Genomic DNA, 15,059 nt, shown 5'->3' on the forward strand with positions numbered 1-15,059 from the left:
TATGTTTTTTCTGCATTCTAGTGGGAATCTCATTCTAAAATCCTAGTGATCCAAGTGATTTGTGCTTCTGATGAGTATAACTGTTGGGAGAGTAACATTTTTCTGTCTCAACCACACCCATGCATGAATTATGCTGATGAAGTTCTGGAAACTAATTTTGCAAAATCAGATGTGAATTAAATGAATTTGAAAATGTAGGTTAATCCTCGACGTTCACAACATGGTCTAATTTAAGTTCTGTGACTCAGATTTTTCCCTAAAACCTCAAGCAGAAACCCAGCACTCGGAATAGAAATTGCTCCAAAAGCTGATTTTTTTCAGTAAGTGAATGAAAAAAATATGGTATGGTAAATTGTTGAACTTTTTTTCAGGTATTTGGAAACTGGACTTTTGGAACCATTATCTTTACCGTATTAGTGTTCACCGTAACGCTAAAGGTTAGATTTTTACATTGAAATATTTTTCAATATTTCTTTCTCAATTTTTAATTTTGTCTTAGTGTATCACTGGATTGCCTAGTTTTCATTTTAACAGCAGTTCTTATGAAGCTAATCGTTTTTCTGCCAACTTGCCCGGAGGCACAGAGTTTGACCGAGACCACAGATTAAGTTAGTAGTAAAACCAAATAGTGGTCACTTGTTTTCTTCCACCACTACCAAGCTTTCAACAAAACAACTGGAACCTCAATTCTCAAACCATCTAAAGACCCATTTGGTATGAGTTGGGTAGTACAAAATTTTGCTCCCTGGGAGATTGGAAAATTGGTCAAGGTAGCAAAATCTTGATTCTATTTGATGGAGTTTCCAGGGCATTTTGATATCTAGTTTGGACATTAAACTCACCAAGCTGTCCTTTTGGGGCTTCTATATAAAGGGTTCTAAAAGCAGTCAAGAATAACTAGTGTGCCTTGTCCCCTTAAAATGAAGTTTGCAGTAAGTATAGTCAGTTCTCCCAAAATCTAGAGGTCTTATTCTTAAAGAAATTCGCGTTAAGGAAAACTTGCACTCCAGTGTGATCACGCTGACCAACGTGCATGGTTTCTTCCAACACCACATCACGTTCTGTCCAGAAAGATGTGTGGAAAGTTGGTAGAAGAATGCTCCCTGATTCCCCAATTGTATTCGTAATAATAATAATAATACTTATGGAATTTGTTAAGTGCTTACTATGTGCCAAGCACTGTTCTAAGTGCTGGGGTAGATACAAGGTAATCAGGTTATCTCACTTGGGGCTCACAGTCTTAATCCTCATTTTACAGATGAGGGAACTGAGGCCCAGAGAAGTGAAGGGACTTGCCCAAAGTCACACAGCTGACAAGTGGCGGGGCCGGGATTAGAACCCATGACCTCTGACTCCCAAGCCCATGCTCTCTCCACTCTTTCTTGCCAAAGCAGTTGGTGAAAAGTGCGCTTTCTAGGGGAACTGATGATATTGAGGTTCCAAATCACTATGCCCAAAGGGTGCTTTGGCAACTCTCTGGAGTGCCCTGAGAATTTCAGGCAACACCAGCCTAGGCCGTCTTTGATTTTTGTGTACAAAAGTGGCTACATATCTGGAAGTGTGCCCTGCCTATTTCCAGTCAGCTCGGAGATGATGGCAAGGTGTCACGGGAGCTCCGCCACACACAAAAAGCGGTCGACGGGAGCCTATTTGTCCTCTTCCATCCTTCCTTCTCGTTCCCTGTCTTCTCTTTTGGGGTGGCTTGGTGGTGGTGTGCTTAAATAAGACCGCGTCTTCTGCTTCGTGAGGATACCAGTCAGCAAAGTCCTGCAGTTGTTGCATCTGTGGTTTTTTTGTTGCTTTTTTTTTTTTTTTATCTTTTCAGCTTGCATTGGATACTCGATTCTGGACGTGGATGAATCACTTTGTGATTTGGGGTTCTTTAGCCTTTTATGTATTTTTCTCATTCTTTTGGGGAGGAATTATTTGGTAAGTATTCAGACATTCATAAAAATGCACATTATGGTACTTCATTTTTCTCAGCCCTGGAACAAATACTACATTGAATAAAAATGCTTATTTTATGAGTTGCATGACCAAATTGAAAGCTCCCCAAATCAATTAATATTTTTTACTTTGAAGATTATTTTAAATCAGAACAGTAATGTACATTTCCTAGGATTCTTGAGTAGCACTTTTCTTCCTCGTAATCACCCCTCATTTGACTTTTCCCCTGTCCTTGCATAGTTCTAGCTCCAGAACACAGGGTAGCCCAAAATCTTTCTGTTTTTACTCTGACTGTGCTTGCAGAAAGCCTTGAGCCTGCAACTATCCCCTACATGGAGGAAAAAACAGCCTGAAGGCCCTGTGGCTTGAAGAACAGTGGGGGAAGTGGGAGAGGATTCATTTTGTCCTTTGCAGTGTGCAAAAGGGTTATCCTCAATTTGTGTCACCGTCATTTGTGACACACAACCTTTTTTGTGGTTTAACAGAGCATGTTTATGGTGGGGAAATGGGGGGACGCTTTCCTTGGGTGGTATGTAAGTTGACATGGGTTCTAAATTTGATGTTTATTTTACTCAGCCACTTTTATGCTGAAGGTGCAAATTCTGAGTTGTGAACGAAGTGTAAAGTCACCATATATTTTAAAGGCTTGAGAGGAAAAGCTAAACGTGTTTTTGTCAGAATCTATAATTTGTATAAGTTCTCAAGTTCCGACAAATACGGTGTTTTTAATAGATCTGGAAAATGAGAGTAAGTAGAACAAGAAAATGCAAATTGTTGACAGGTTTTATATAATTATTAGATCCCTTTGAACACCTTTGTAGGTAATAGAGAACTCAAGACCTTCAGGAAGGTTGTTGTTGTTGTTTTAATTTACAGAGAACAAAATTAAAGGTGACGAACAGTTGACTAACAGTTTGACTAAAAATTGAGTAACATTAACTTTTAACAGTGCCGAGTTTGTAATTTTTCACTGAGAGTACCAAATAAGTTGTACAACATTTCATTGAAAGGGTTGTTTAGCAGTTTCAAAATATTGAAGTGTTTCTGACAAAATAAGGACCTAGTTATTCCTGCAGTCTCCATTTTTTTATAAAGTAAAAATGGTATAAATGTAAAAGTATCTTTTTTAATGCTAGGATACTATGTCTAGGAATTTTATTTTTTATTGTTTTTAAATTGAACTATAAGAAGGACATGAAGATTTAGCCTGTTGCATTATGCTAAGACTTGAATAATCAACTTAGGGAGGAAATATGAGTATCAGTGAGCCAGTAGACAGCACTGATGTGAAACCTTTAGCATACTAGCTCATAATTAATGTCTGTGGACCAAATTCTAAGTTCAAACACTGATATACACCTCCTCCTTTTGATGAGACAGTGAGAGATGTGGTGAGCTCTTGAGCATAATATCAAAAATGTATCTGTCATTTTATAGTGCTTTTCACCTTTTTACCTAAAGTCTGTAACTAAGATTTTCCCCCTTGTTTTGTAAGCCTAATTAACAATGGTCTGTTCAAAAAACAATGTTAAGTAATTGCCAGAAGTGCTCTAGGGTAAATCCAAAATTTGGAAACAGATAATTGAATGGAATCAAGTCATTCAATTAATGTGTATTTCTGGTGATACTAGTTACTGAATTCCCAGAGAATGAAAAAAATCATAATCTGAGCCCCTTCCTTCTTCTCCCCCTCGTCCCCCTCTCCATCCCCCCATCTTACCTCCTTCCCTTCCCCACAGCACCTGTATATATGTATATATGTTTGTACATATTTTTTACTCTATTTATTTATTTTATTTGTACATATCTATTCTATTTATTTTATTTTGTTAGTGTATTTGGTTTTGTTCTCTGTCTCCCCCTTTTAGACTGTGAGCCCACTGTTGGGTAGGGACTGTCTCTATATGTTGCCAATTTGTACTTCCCAAGCGCTTAGTACAGTGCTCTGCACATAGTAAGCGCTCAATAAATACGATTGATGATGATGATGATGATAAACTCCTGAACAAGCTTGATACTGGTTATTTATACTTTGGAAAAATAATTTCAAGACAAAGTCTGGGAAAATGTAATCCTTTAAAAGTAAAAGCGAAGCAGTTATTTTCCTTGTAACTAAACATCATTTTTGCTCTTTACAAGTTAAGATTGTTGCAAAAATGCAAATTTATATTTTCAAATTATTTACTACAAAAGAAGATTTTGTTGTGTATGTTTTTAAGTAAAACACACTTTATAGTATGTTTTTCTCAGTTTCATTTTATAAACATTTTGGTATTGTAACTATAGCTGCTTTCAGAAGATTCTTAATAAGATTATATTGGTGTATATAATGGTATGGTGTCATTTACATTAATACATGAAAAGTGTCATGATTTTTCAAACTTATTTTGATTGGGTTATCATTCCAGATATACTTTATATTTTTTCCCCTCTCCAGGCCTTTTCTCAAGCAACAGAGAATGTATTTTGTATTTGCTCACATGCTGACTTCGGTATCGACTTGGCTGGCAATAATTCTTCTGATATTTATCAGTCTTTTCCCTGAGGTTCTTCTGATAGTTGTAAAAAATGTAAAAAGAAGAAGTGCCAGGGTAAGAAACAAGCTCATTTGTATTTTGTTTTGAAAAAGTAATATGATTTCTGCCATGAATTAACTTTCATTGTAGAATTGCCCAATTACAGCATGTTAAACCCCTCCCTATAGGTTCATCATTTCATTTCCACTTCTTCTTAAAAAAGTATTTTTAAAACTGCGTTGCTCCTGACTTTGGTAAGTAGACAATTCATTAACAATTTTACGTTTAGCCTTGGCATTCATATGAAGCAACTTCTCTTTTCCATTTGAAATCTATAAATCAGTTACCTTGCATATCACTTTCAGGTTTCAGTGTTGTTTGCCTGCATAAAGTTAATTTGTTGTTTTAGAGTTGATTTGGTGACCTCTGTGGTTATCTGTCATATTGACCTTAGCCTGTATATGTCTTCATTTCTTTTCTGCTCCCACCCCCCATTCCAGCGCTTGGAACAGTGCTGGGCACATAGTAAGCGCTTAGCAAATACCATCATTATTATTCCTTTGTCCTCTCCACAGAAAGAAATGAATCAATCTCTGATATTGAATGCTTACTATGTGCAGAGCACTGTACTAAATGCTTGGGAGGATACAATACAACAAAGTTGGTAGACATTATCCCTTCCCAGAAGAAGCATACAGCCTAGAGGGGAAGACAGACATTTAAAATAAATTACAGCTGGAGAAAATGTCAGGATACATACATAAGTGCTGTGGGGCTGAGGGTAGGGTGAATATCAAGTGCTTAGAGGGTACAGATCTAAGGTCATAGGTGACACAGAAGGGAGTATGAAGGGGGGAAATGAGGGTTTAGTCAAGGAAGACCTCTGACTAATACATTAATGTATTAATGTAAGAGATGTGATTTTTAGGAGGGCTTTGAAGGTAGTGAGAGTGGCGAGTCTGTCGGTTATGAAGGAAGCGGGAGTTCCAGACCAGAGGGAGGATGTGGGTAAGGCATTAGAGGGACAAAATATGCAGGAGAGATTAAGACCAGAGGCAAATCTGAAGGAGTAGAGTGGACAAAGAGCAGAAGCAAGAAAGGGGTTTATGACTGAGAAGGAATTAAGTAATCGTAATCCTAGATCACGTAGAATCAGAAATGACACAACTGTAAATGGAGTTAGAGCAGCTGATTTTCAAACATGCTGTTAGGCTGAAAATTCATAGCTATCACCCTAGGGAAACTAGGAGTAGCATCGTTACCCAGGCTAACTGAACTCTGTTTCTGTTCTTGCGTACCTCTGAAACCTAACTTTTTTTTTTTCTTAGCCCCTGAGCTGTGAAAGTTAATGGTAATTATTAGCATTATATGCATTGGGGTTTGTTGACCACACATAAATCAGAGTGGTCTTTCTGAAGTGGATTCATCTAAAAATGGGTCGGGCAGAATTTTTCTTGAAGTAGAATGAAAGTCATGTCACAATAAGAAATTTTGTTTTTTAGGACAAAGAGTTTGCTCTAGGGTTTTTTCTGGGCTATTTTATCCTCATTAATTTGAATTAAATCCTGGTGCTACAACTTAAAAACACACACAATACAGCTTTATATAAATGGGATTGAAAACAGAAACTCACCTTGTGGCCTTAACTAAATGACCTGTCCTAAAGACAGTTAAAATTTAAACTAAGAAAATCAAAATATTTCAAAGTGTGACCTCACCCTTGGCAAACCTAATTGCACACACTGCTTAAATTGTGTCAGCTATTAGGTGTACTATTAAGGAAAGGATAGTACTCAAGTCTAGCAGCAGCAGGAATTCTGATTGCAGGCTTCTGCCTGTTTATAGGCAGAAGACTGTAGGGAATTTCACCAGGTTTTTGTTGTAGGGTGAAATTCTGTGTTAACCAGAAGCAGCGTGGCCTAGTGAATAGAGCACGGGCCTCAGAATCAGAAGGACCTGGGTTCTAATCCCAGCTCTGCCACTTGTCTGCTCTGTGACCTTGGACAATCCACATAGCTTCTCAGCTGCCTCGTCTGTAAAATAAGGATTAAAGACTGTGAGCATGGACTGGGTCTCACATGACTAGCTTGTACCCCAACTCTTAATTAGTGCAGTGCCTGATACTTGTGAGTGCTTAACAAATACCATTGCGGGGGTAAGGGCGGTGGTGGTGGGGAAGCGATTATTTGAAGCAGAATGGAGTTTAGATTCTTGGAGGGAACTTAAGTTTCTAAAATGACTTTGGAGAATTTTCCTATTCATTTGATGGAATTTCTCCATCTTGCATGTTCTCAAAGTCACATTGACTGGTCAGTCTTCCAGTTACTGAGAACATCCAAAAGGGGAACACTGGTTCCCCAGTGGTTCTTGGCTTTTCTGTTGCCTGTGAAATAATGTGGAAAAGAAAAATTAGAAGAGCAAGGCAGTACACAAGGTGCAAATACACCAGGGACACTGGCAGCACACTGTAATTTCTACTTAAATTCGCAACTATTGACAGATGGATGGAGCCACGCCTTAGGGATTTAAAAAAAAACCCTAAGTCCGAAAGGGCCCAACATAAAGATCCCTTGGACCACCACCCAAACATGGCTCATTGAATCTGCTGCTTGGTAGCTCTAGAACTAGAGTGCAGCCACCTTACTTGGGCCTTGAGGGAATCATGTTAAAATTCTGTAGGTATTTAACACAGATGAACTAGAAAGAAAACTTCATTATAGCAAGAGGACTCAGTGACACTACTGTAATGAGTGGACTGCAGAAATGTTTCTTGATTCCTATGCAGCACACTATACAAGAACGCACAATTTGGTGTTCTCTAACACCAGCCTGATCGCTACCCCAGTCTCATCTGTCTCGCCACTGACCCTTTGCCAACATCCTCTCTCTGGCCAGAAACTCCTTCCCCCTTCATATCTGAAAATCTGCCACCCTTCCCACTTCATATTTGACAATCATCCTCCCTCCCCACCTTCAAAACCTTCCTAAAATCTTAACTCCTCCAGGAGGCCTTCACTGACTAAGCCCTTATTTCACATCTACCATTCTTTCTGCATTGCCTGTGCACTTGGCCCTAAGCACTTTATTGCCCACCCCAGCCCCACAGCATTTATGCACATATCCTTATTCTGTACTATTTCCCCTACCCCTAATTTATTTCAATGTCTGTTTCTCCCTGAAGACTGTAAGTTCCTTGTGGGCAGGGATTTTGTCTTTCAACTCTATTATACCGCACTCTTCCCAGCACTTATAAATTATAAAATAATAAATGATTTATTTTTATTATTATTACATACATTGTACTAAGTGCTGGGGAAAGTGCAGTATGATAGAGGTGGAAGACAAAATCCCTGCCCACAAAGAGCTTACAGACTTTGGTGAGAAACAGACATTAAAGCAAATACTCAATAAATGCCTTTGATTGATTAGTTGATAGAGTCACCTTTCCTCTTTCATCTTGCTTTGACGGTCCTGACACATTTCTTCGTAGATGCTCACAGACTAGACATATGAGCTCTTCACTGTTCCTGGGAGGCAGGAAGTGACTGAATATGTCTGTCCCCACCCTAATAACAATTCAAGCTCTGTGAGTTTGTGTGATTAGTGATTCAGTTGGTCAGTTATTTATTGAGTGCTTACTGTGTGCGGAGCACTGTACTAAGCACTTGGGAGTGTACAGTACAGCAGAGTTGGTTAGACACATTCCCTGCCCACAACGAGCTCCCAGATTTGTTTGACAACACTGTGCCTCTACAATGATTTGCCATTCTATCGTCAACAGTATTTATGGCATGTATATTGTGTGCGGATCATTGTACTGTGTGCTCTGCAATTTCTCAGGTTTCCAAACAGATTTTAAAAAACCTGAAGTAGTGAATATGTGTCCTGATGCACTTATCTCTTCTGCGGGGTAATTTAGATCACCAGTTTCAGGGCTACTTAGGAATCCTGGCTGGTATCCTAGGCCAATGCCAGCAAGTTGGGTCAGGGAAAAGAGGAGCAAGGATTATATTCGGCCAACCTAGGAAGGCTCTGCCTTCCTCTGTAGCTGAGACCTCATTTTAGAAGGAATAATAATTTATATTTAAGCATGCTTACTATGTGATAGAAGGGGTAGATACAAGGTAATGCAGTCAGACTCTGTCTCACATGGGGCTCACAGTCTAAAATAGGAAGGAATAGGATTTAATCCCCATTTTAAGATGAGGAAGTTTAGGTATAGAGAAGTTCAGTAACTTTCCAAGGTCACACAACAGATAAGTAGCGAAGCCTGGATTAGAATCCAGGTACTCTGACTCTCACGCCATTTACAGAAGGCCATGCTGCCTCTCAGTTATTGAGAGATTCCTCCACTTTCCAAAGAACCTCTGTTCACAGCAGCACACTTAACTCCCTTTTGGATAGTTGCATTTCCCTTTTTTTTTCCTTAAGAAAACAAGGGACCTTCTACCCAGTGACTATCTAAGTGGGTTTTCGAATATAAGGTGATATCTGGGCAGAATATAACTTGCCTAGTGGAAAGGTGGGATAGACGCAGGAATGAGATAAAGAGGAAATTATGGAAAACAGGCAGAGTTGAAATCCTCGGATGGGTTTTTAATGGGGTTGTATACATCTCAGGCTCGTTTACCCCCTTTCCAAACAGTGCTTGGCACGTAATAAGCGCTTAACAAATACCATCATCATTATTATTGTTACTATGTCTTCTTTATTTTCCCCTCTAGGTAGGCCAGACAGTGAGGGTAGCTCCAAGCACCCTGGATAATATTTACTTCAAACCTATTCCCGAGTGCCTAGATGAAGCTATAGCAAAGGAAGCTTCAAGTCCAGGGAGTTATGCCCGAATTCTCCTTCAGCTTGTCGTCGGGCCTGCGGTTCTCAGGAACTGGCAGGACCATGTCTCCTATCAAGGGTTCCCTCACCACTTGGCTCTCCCCCCAAATGTAACAGCCTACCTTGAAGCCAAGCTTTGTGAGCACTATGGCGAGCTGGACCAACAGCGTTTGTTGGAAGTGTACCTGGAAGTGAATAAAGTTTTGGATGGCTGATAGAATTGGTAATCTTGTCGATAGGAGTCATTAGCCACACATTGTCCAGGAGTCTTGCTGTCTAGAGTCACTCAAGACAATGGCAGCACCTACTGCCTTTAGGAAACTCCTCCCCATTTCCTACAAATCCTAAATCCCTGGATAATTATAAACAGGAATAAAATTTAAAGTTATTACATTGATTGTTTTGTCGTTTTCTCTGAAGGCTGCAGTGAATCAGAGATCTCGAGGACACAAAATGGAGTCATTCTGTGGTCGTCATCTCAATTCCCTACATCTCCCAAACTCTTCCACTTCTCCCCCAACTTTGTATTTTTGTTGCTTTCTCTCCCTGAATGCTTGTTTCTTCTCTAAGCTTGCTAGCTCTGAGAAACTGACCATTGCATCCAAGAATAAATTTATGAGAAAAGGCCTCCTGTCCTGTATGTGGTTTCACTGACAATCCGTTCTCTTAGAATGTATGATTCACTACCCAGTTTTATGGAGAAAAATTATGGAACAGTCTTCCAAAAATGTCTATCTGTGTGTGTCGAGGCAACACGATGCAGTGTAGAAGAAACAGTTGCAACCACGCGCATAGTATCAGGCAAGGCATGAGAGTCATAACGTGGGTTTTCCTTATACGTGTTAGTCAAGAATGAAACCCCCGTGTTCTAGAAGAACTGACACTCCGGGACTAATCCACAAGTGCTGTAACTTCATTTCCCAATAACTCAACTTGATGGGGACATTTTTCATCTCCTATGTGAGTGTTCAACCTTCTTCTCCCCCCACATTCACATTTTATATTGATTTTCAAAAATTCAGAATACTCTTAGTATTTCCCAGCTTAAAAAGCAGTCAGAGTATTCAGGTCACTGCCTAGTCCCCACATTGGCCTACTAAAGAATCCTCAGCACTGGAAAAGAAGGGTGAGGGTTGGGTGGAGAGGGTAATACATGGGCAAGGAAATAACTCATCACCACCACACGTTTATGCCAGGGAAGAAAAGTTGGTAGGGAATGCCTACCATCGGAAACGATCTGGGCGTGTCACTCCCCTCCTCAAAAATCTCCGGTGGTTGCCTATCAACCTTTGAATCAAGCAAAAACTCCTCACTCTCGGCTTCAAAGCTCTCCATCACCTCGCCCCTCCTACCTCACCTCCCTTCTCGCTTTCTACAGCCCAGGCCGCACACTCGCTCCTCTGCCGCTTACCTCCTCACTGTGCCTCGTTCTCGCCTGTCCCGCCGCCGACCCCCAGCCCACATCCTTCCCCTGAATGCCCTCCCTCCACACATCCACCAAACTAGCTCTCTTTCTCCCTTCAAAGCCCTCCTGAGAGCTCACTTCCTCCAGGAGGCCTTCCCACACTGAGCCCCCACTTTTCCCTCTCCTCATCCTCCCCTCCCACTTCTGCCTTACCCCCTTTACCTCCCCGCAGCACTTGTGTATGTTTGTACATATTTATTACTCTATTTTATTAATGATATGTATATAGCTATGATTCTATTTATGGTATTGACACCTGTCTACTTGTTGTGTTTTGTTGTCTGTCTCCCCCTTCTAGACTGTGAGCCCATTGTTGGGTAGGGACCGACTTGGTATGTTGCTGATTTGTACTTCCCAAGCACTCAGTATAGTGCTCTTCACACAGTAAGCACTGAATAAATACGACTGAATGAATGAAAGTGTAAAGTCCTCCAAGAAATAGACTTGTACGCTTCCAAAACAATGATGGACTCATAGCTCACCTGACTGAGGTCTCAAAGACGTCTTGGCCCTGCCAATGTGGTATTTTAGATAAACCTTGTCCAGTAGATTTATGATAATGCTGCAGAATTTGCAAGTGTAGAACTACCCCCAGTGGTTGCAAGGTAATGTGACATATAGTATCATTTTAGGTCCTTATTTTTCTTCTTAGTAGTAGTGTCTCAAGTCTGTAGAGTTCATATTTTCACTTTGGTTTTGGATTCCATTTCTTTCCTTCAGCAGTATTTTCCTGTTGGTGTAACCCAGTTTATTTGTTCCTATTTGGTGTGAGTGTAGTCTAGGAATTACCTTATTTTGGTTCTTTTTAGTTAGAAGTTGCAGAACAAACTTTACATCATTTTGATAAGCAATTTTAGGGATGGGAGGTCAACTTAAATTGTTCCGGATTCTTTAAAATTTAAAACTCATCTGATTCAAATTTGCTTTCTAATAATAATAATAAGGATGATGGTATGTGCTTTTTATGTCAAGCAGTGTTCTAAGCACTGAGGTAGATTCAAGTTGGGAACCAACTCTGTACTCTCCTAACATTTAGTACGGTGCTTTGCACTCAGTAAATGCCATTGATTGATCAACACAAGTTGATCAGATTAGACACAGTCCCTGTCGCACATGAGGCAACTAGACCACAAGTTTTCTGCGTGAAAAGTCCAACTTTAAATATGAAATGAATACTGCATCTTCAAAATTGAAGCTATCTACTTTTTACCTATTTCCTAGGTGTTGATATATTTTTACCCGAGTTTTACCCATAGAACACACAGCCCCATATGAGTTAGATAATGAAGATTTGTTCTGTGGCTCATCAGTCTGAGAGGCTTTTAGGATGAAGTGTTAATAGAGAACGTGGTATAGAGTAACAAATCTGATTAAAGAAAAACATCTGAATTGAGAAATATATTTTGTATGTATAAGATCGACGTGTTCAAAATTGTAATTGATTCATTCCTTCCCCATTTTTCACCTGCAATTTTGGTTTTGTTTTCCACCCCATGTTCATTAGGCCTGGAACAGACATGTAACGTTCCCTACAATCTTTGTCACAGGATGCCCATTATTACTAAAAGTCATCATATTCTGTCCTGTGCTTTCCTTTGGCTGTGAAGACAGGTGTGGTATTTAGAGGCAAGAAAAACTAAGGATATATGTTTTATTTTGTACCTAAGGCATTAGGGAACAAGCCTAATTTAAGCTCAAGGGTCCCAGGACTCAGGTCAGCGTTTTGGGCCGTTTGAGTCTAACGTCAACATTGAAAACTCAGAATAGGAAATGTAGACGCATTTAAAATGAATGTCAGGGGTTTGCGAAGCAGTAAATATAACTCTTTTTAGGTGTCGGTTTCAGGTGATGAGTTAGGCAACCTTGTAAAGAATTGGAAAACACGTCATTGTGAGAGAGAGAGAGAGAGAGAGAGAGAGAGAGAGAGACACTTGTCAGCAGTGGCATTCACTATACTCTTACAAACCCTGAACTAGCGGAGAGAGTGTTATCAAAAACAGCATAATCATGTGACCTTGATTATCCTAGCATTTTTTAGGATTTATTTTTGTGAAGAGTGCAAACTCCAAAATGGGAAAAATGGGTCAGTTTCCCTCCTTGCAGTAAGAAGGGAACTAGAAACCTCACCGACTTATCATGGTTATCCAAACAGACGGAGGGAGCCCAACTAAAAATAGGTAAAAGATAGTAGATTGATGACAGGGAAGGCATAAAATGCAGCATTTTGGCCAATGCACTGAGATTAAGTAATCTTCTCCAGATTGGTGAATAAACTAGTAGCCATGGGCTTGATTTTACTCAACAATGGTTTTTTTTAACATGTATTCGTGTTAAAACTGTACTGTTTTCCTAAGGAAGTTTGAATTTCACTATAGAATTTTTTATAAAGCAAAAAAACACAAAATGTCAAAAGTAGGGAAAACAATAGTTTGCACGGAAAATGAATATTCAAGCTTCTGATGCAGTTTCTGTTTCAGAAATATAGCTTGTCCTTAAAGCCTACTTGCCTTACTGGACTTCTAATTCTTAATGTGGTTTTTTTTTTCCAATGTGTAATATTTGAATGCATACTTATATTACTTTCCTTTCTACATTTCTCTTTCTCTTTTTTTCTACTCCAATTCTCACCTTTTGTGCAATTGTGAACAAGGTAACGAAAGGCCTTCCTTCCTCAGGAACATCTACTATCTTCATGCTTTCTCAAACTTCCAGCAATCACAGTTTCTCTTGGAGTGAATAAGGTGATTTTCTTTCTTAATGCGCACCCACTAGCATTCACATTGGTGTTCTGTTTCTGCTAATGAAAAAATTGCTTCGGCAGGTTCAGTTTTGCATCTCTGTCCATGCACAATTTGTCATTCATTTTTCTTCCTTTTTTTTAATTTTTTTTGGGGTGGGTGTTTACCTTTTATGTGATCGCTTTGGGAAGAAGTAGTTTTCAACTATTTGGATGAATTGATCGGGCGTTATATTGGTAGCATCCAAGAAGGGTAGATAGTAGGCTTCATTTTAGGTATTTTTTAAGTTTCTGTCATCTTGACTTGGCCAACATATTAGCTTCTACAATAAATAACTCCCTATATTCTGAGTCAAGAAATACAGTCCACAAAGGAATTTAGTACTTCTGTAGAAAATGAGTGCAAATGCACTCACTAGCTTCCCGCTTTTCCAGATTTCTTGGGCAGCAGTAAATAAGCCATAGTTTCTACTCTAGCTAGTTTTATAGCTGAGAAAAGCAGCTTGGAACCTGGTTATCTATATGATATATTAACAACAGTTTGCTTCAAGAAAGGATCTTTGGTAAAATGATATCATTGCATCAATGAAAAGGTTTTAAGTACTAAGTAAACACTTAATTCCACCATTTGCTCACTAATGTCATTTTTAGAGACCAATTTACTTTCTACTCTCTGTTGCTAATAAAAAGAGGGAAACATTCAAGTTTCTAACAAAGGAAAACAAAAATATTTCTCCTCCTACCCCCGCAAGTCCCATCCGTGGATTATGTTATTTTGAATATCCTTCTAGACATTTCGCTTTGACAACACAAAGCTTGAAGAAACTTCCAGGATTTGATTTATACAAGTATCTCATTGTGAACCACCTAACAGATTTTTAAGAATTCAAATGTTTTAAGTATTTTTGCCTCACTGTTACAGAAAAAGCTGAACTGTAAAAAGACATCCGATTCAATGTCGTCCAGACCTTCTGTCAGACCTCTTCTTTTACGAACATTCTCAGACGAGTCTAATATGTTTTAACAGGTACCCGATCCTAAAAAGTAGGATGGCTTTAGGGGAGAAGATTAATAACATTCCTAGAGGGCATATTTGTCTTCGCATTATAAAGATGCAATAATTGGAATACATTTAAAATGATGTAAAGTACTCACAGTGTATTGAAATAAATTTCACAGGCACTTTCTGAATTTTATTTTAATGTAATTTGGCAAATAAGAACAAAACTGAACCATATAATGATAATCAGGGACAATTTGCAATGGCATTACCATTATTGATTTTGCTAGTTAAATTGCTAGTCAAGAAATGCTAGTTGACATTTCCAGTTGAACTTCAAATTTCCAACTTTTTTTATGTATTCCAAAATTGTATTAGCATCTATCAAATCAGTTTAGCATTGCATGCTCTTCTATGTCCAATTACAGCTAAATGTGTTTGTCTTCATGTACTGTTTGTGTATTTACAGATGTACGTCATATCTTGAATGTTCTAAATGTCTTATTCAAAAAACATACATAAATGTGTTGATTGATCCTAATCAAAGAAAGAAATTTAAAA

The 15,059-nt window shown here is 39.0% G+C and overlaps 1 protein-coding gene across 9 annotated transcripts in view; it reads left to right on the top strand.

Moving 5' to 3' along the window:
* The window catches only part of ATP11C (ATPase phospholipid transporting 11C), a 138,726-nt gene that overhangs the window by 118,672 nt on the left and 4,995 nt on the right, over window positions 1-15,059 (top strand). For 4 of the 9 annotated variants that reach the window (XR_005451626.1, XR_005451627.1, XR_005451625.1 and 1 more), the window contains exons 26-29: window positions 372-437; window positions 1,826-1,929; window positions 4,385-4,538; window positions 14,421-14,525. Coding sequence is in view for 6 of the 9 variants with exons in the window: in XM_038748576.1 (XP_038604504.1) it covers window positions 372-437; window positions 1,826-1,929; window positions 4,385-4,538; window positions 14,421-14,522 (426 nt within the window). In the remaining 3 variants the exon portion in view is untranslated. Of the gene's footprint in view, window positions 1-371; window positions 438-1,825; window positions 1,930-4,384; window positions 4,539-4,651; window positions 4,718-9,187; window positions 9,682-13,411; window positions 13,503-14,420; window positions 14,526-15,059 lie in introns of those variants that run through there. The other 5 variants (XM_038748577.1, XM_038748579.1, XM_038748573.1 and 2 more) reach the window with 5 other exon arrangements.

Source organism: Tachyglossus aculeatus, chromosome 6 (genome assembly GCF_015852505.1).
Source record: "Tachyglossus aculeatus isolate mTacAcu1 chromosome 6, mTacAcu1.pri, whole genome shotgun sequence".
Taxonomy (NCBI): domain Eukaryota; kingdom Metazoa; phylum Chordata; class Mammalia; order Monotremata; family Tachyglossidae; genus Tachyglossus; species Tachyglossus aculeatus.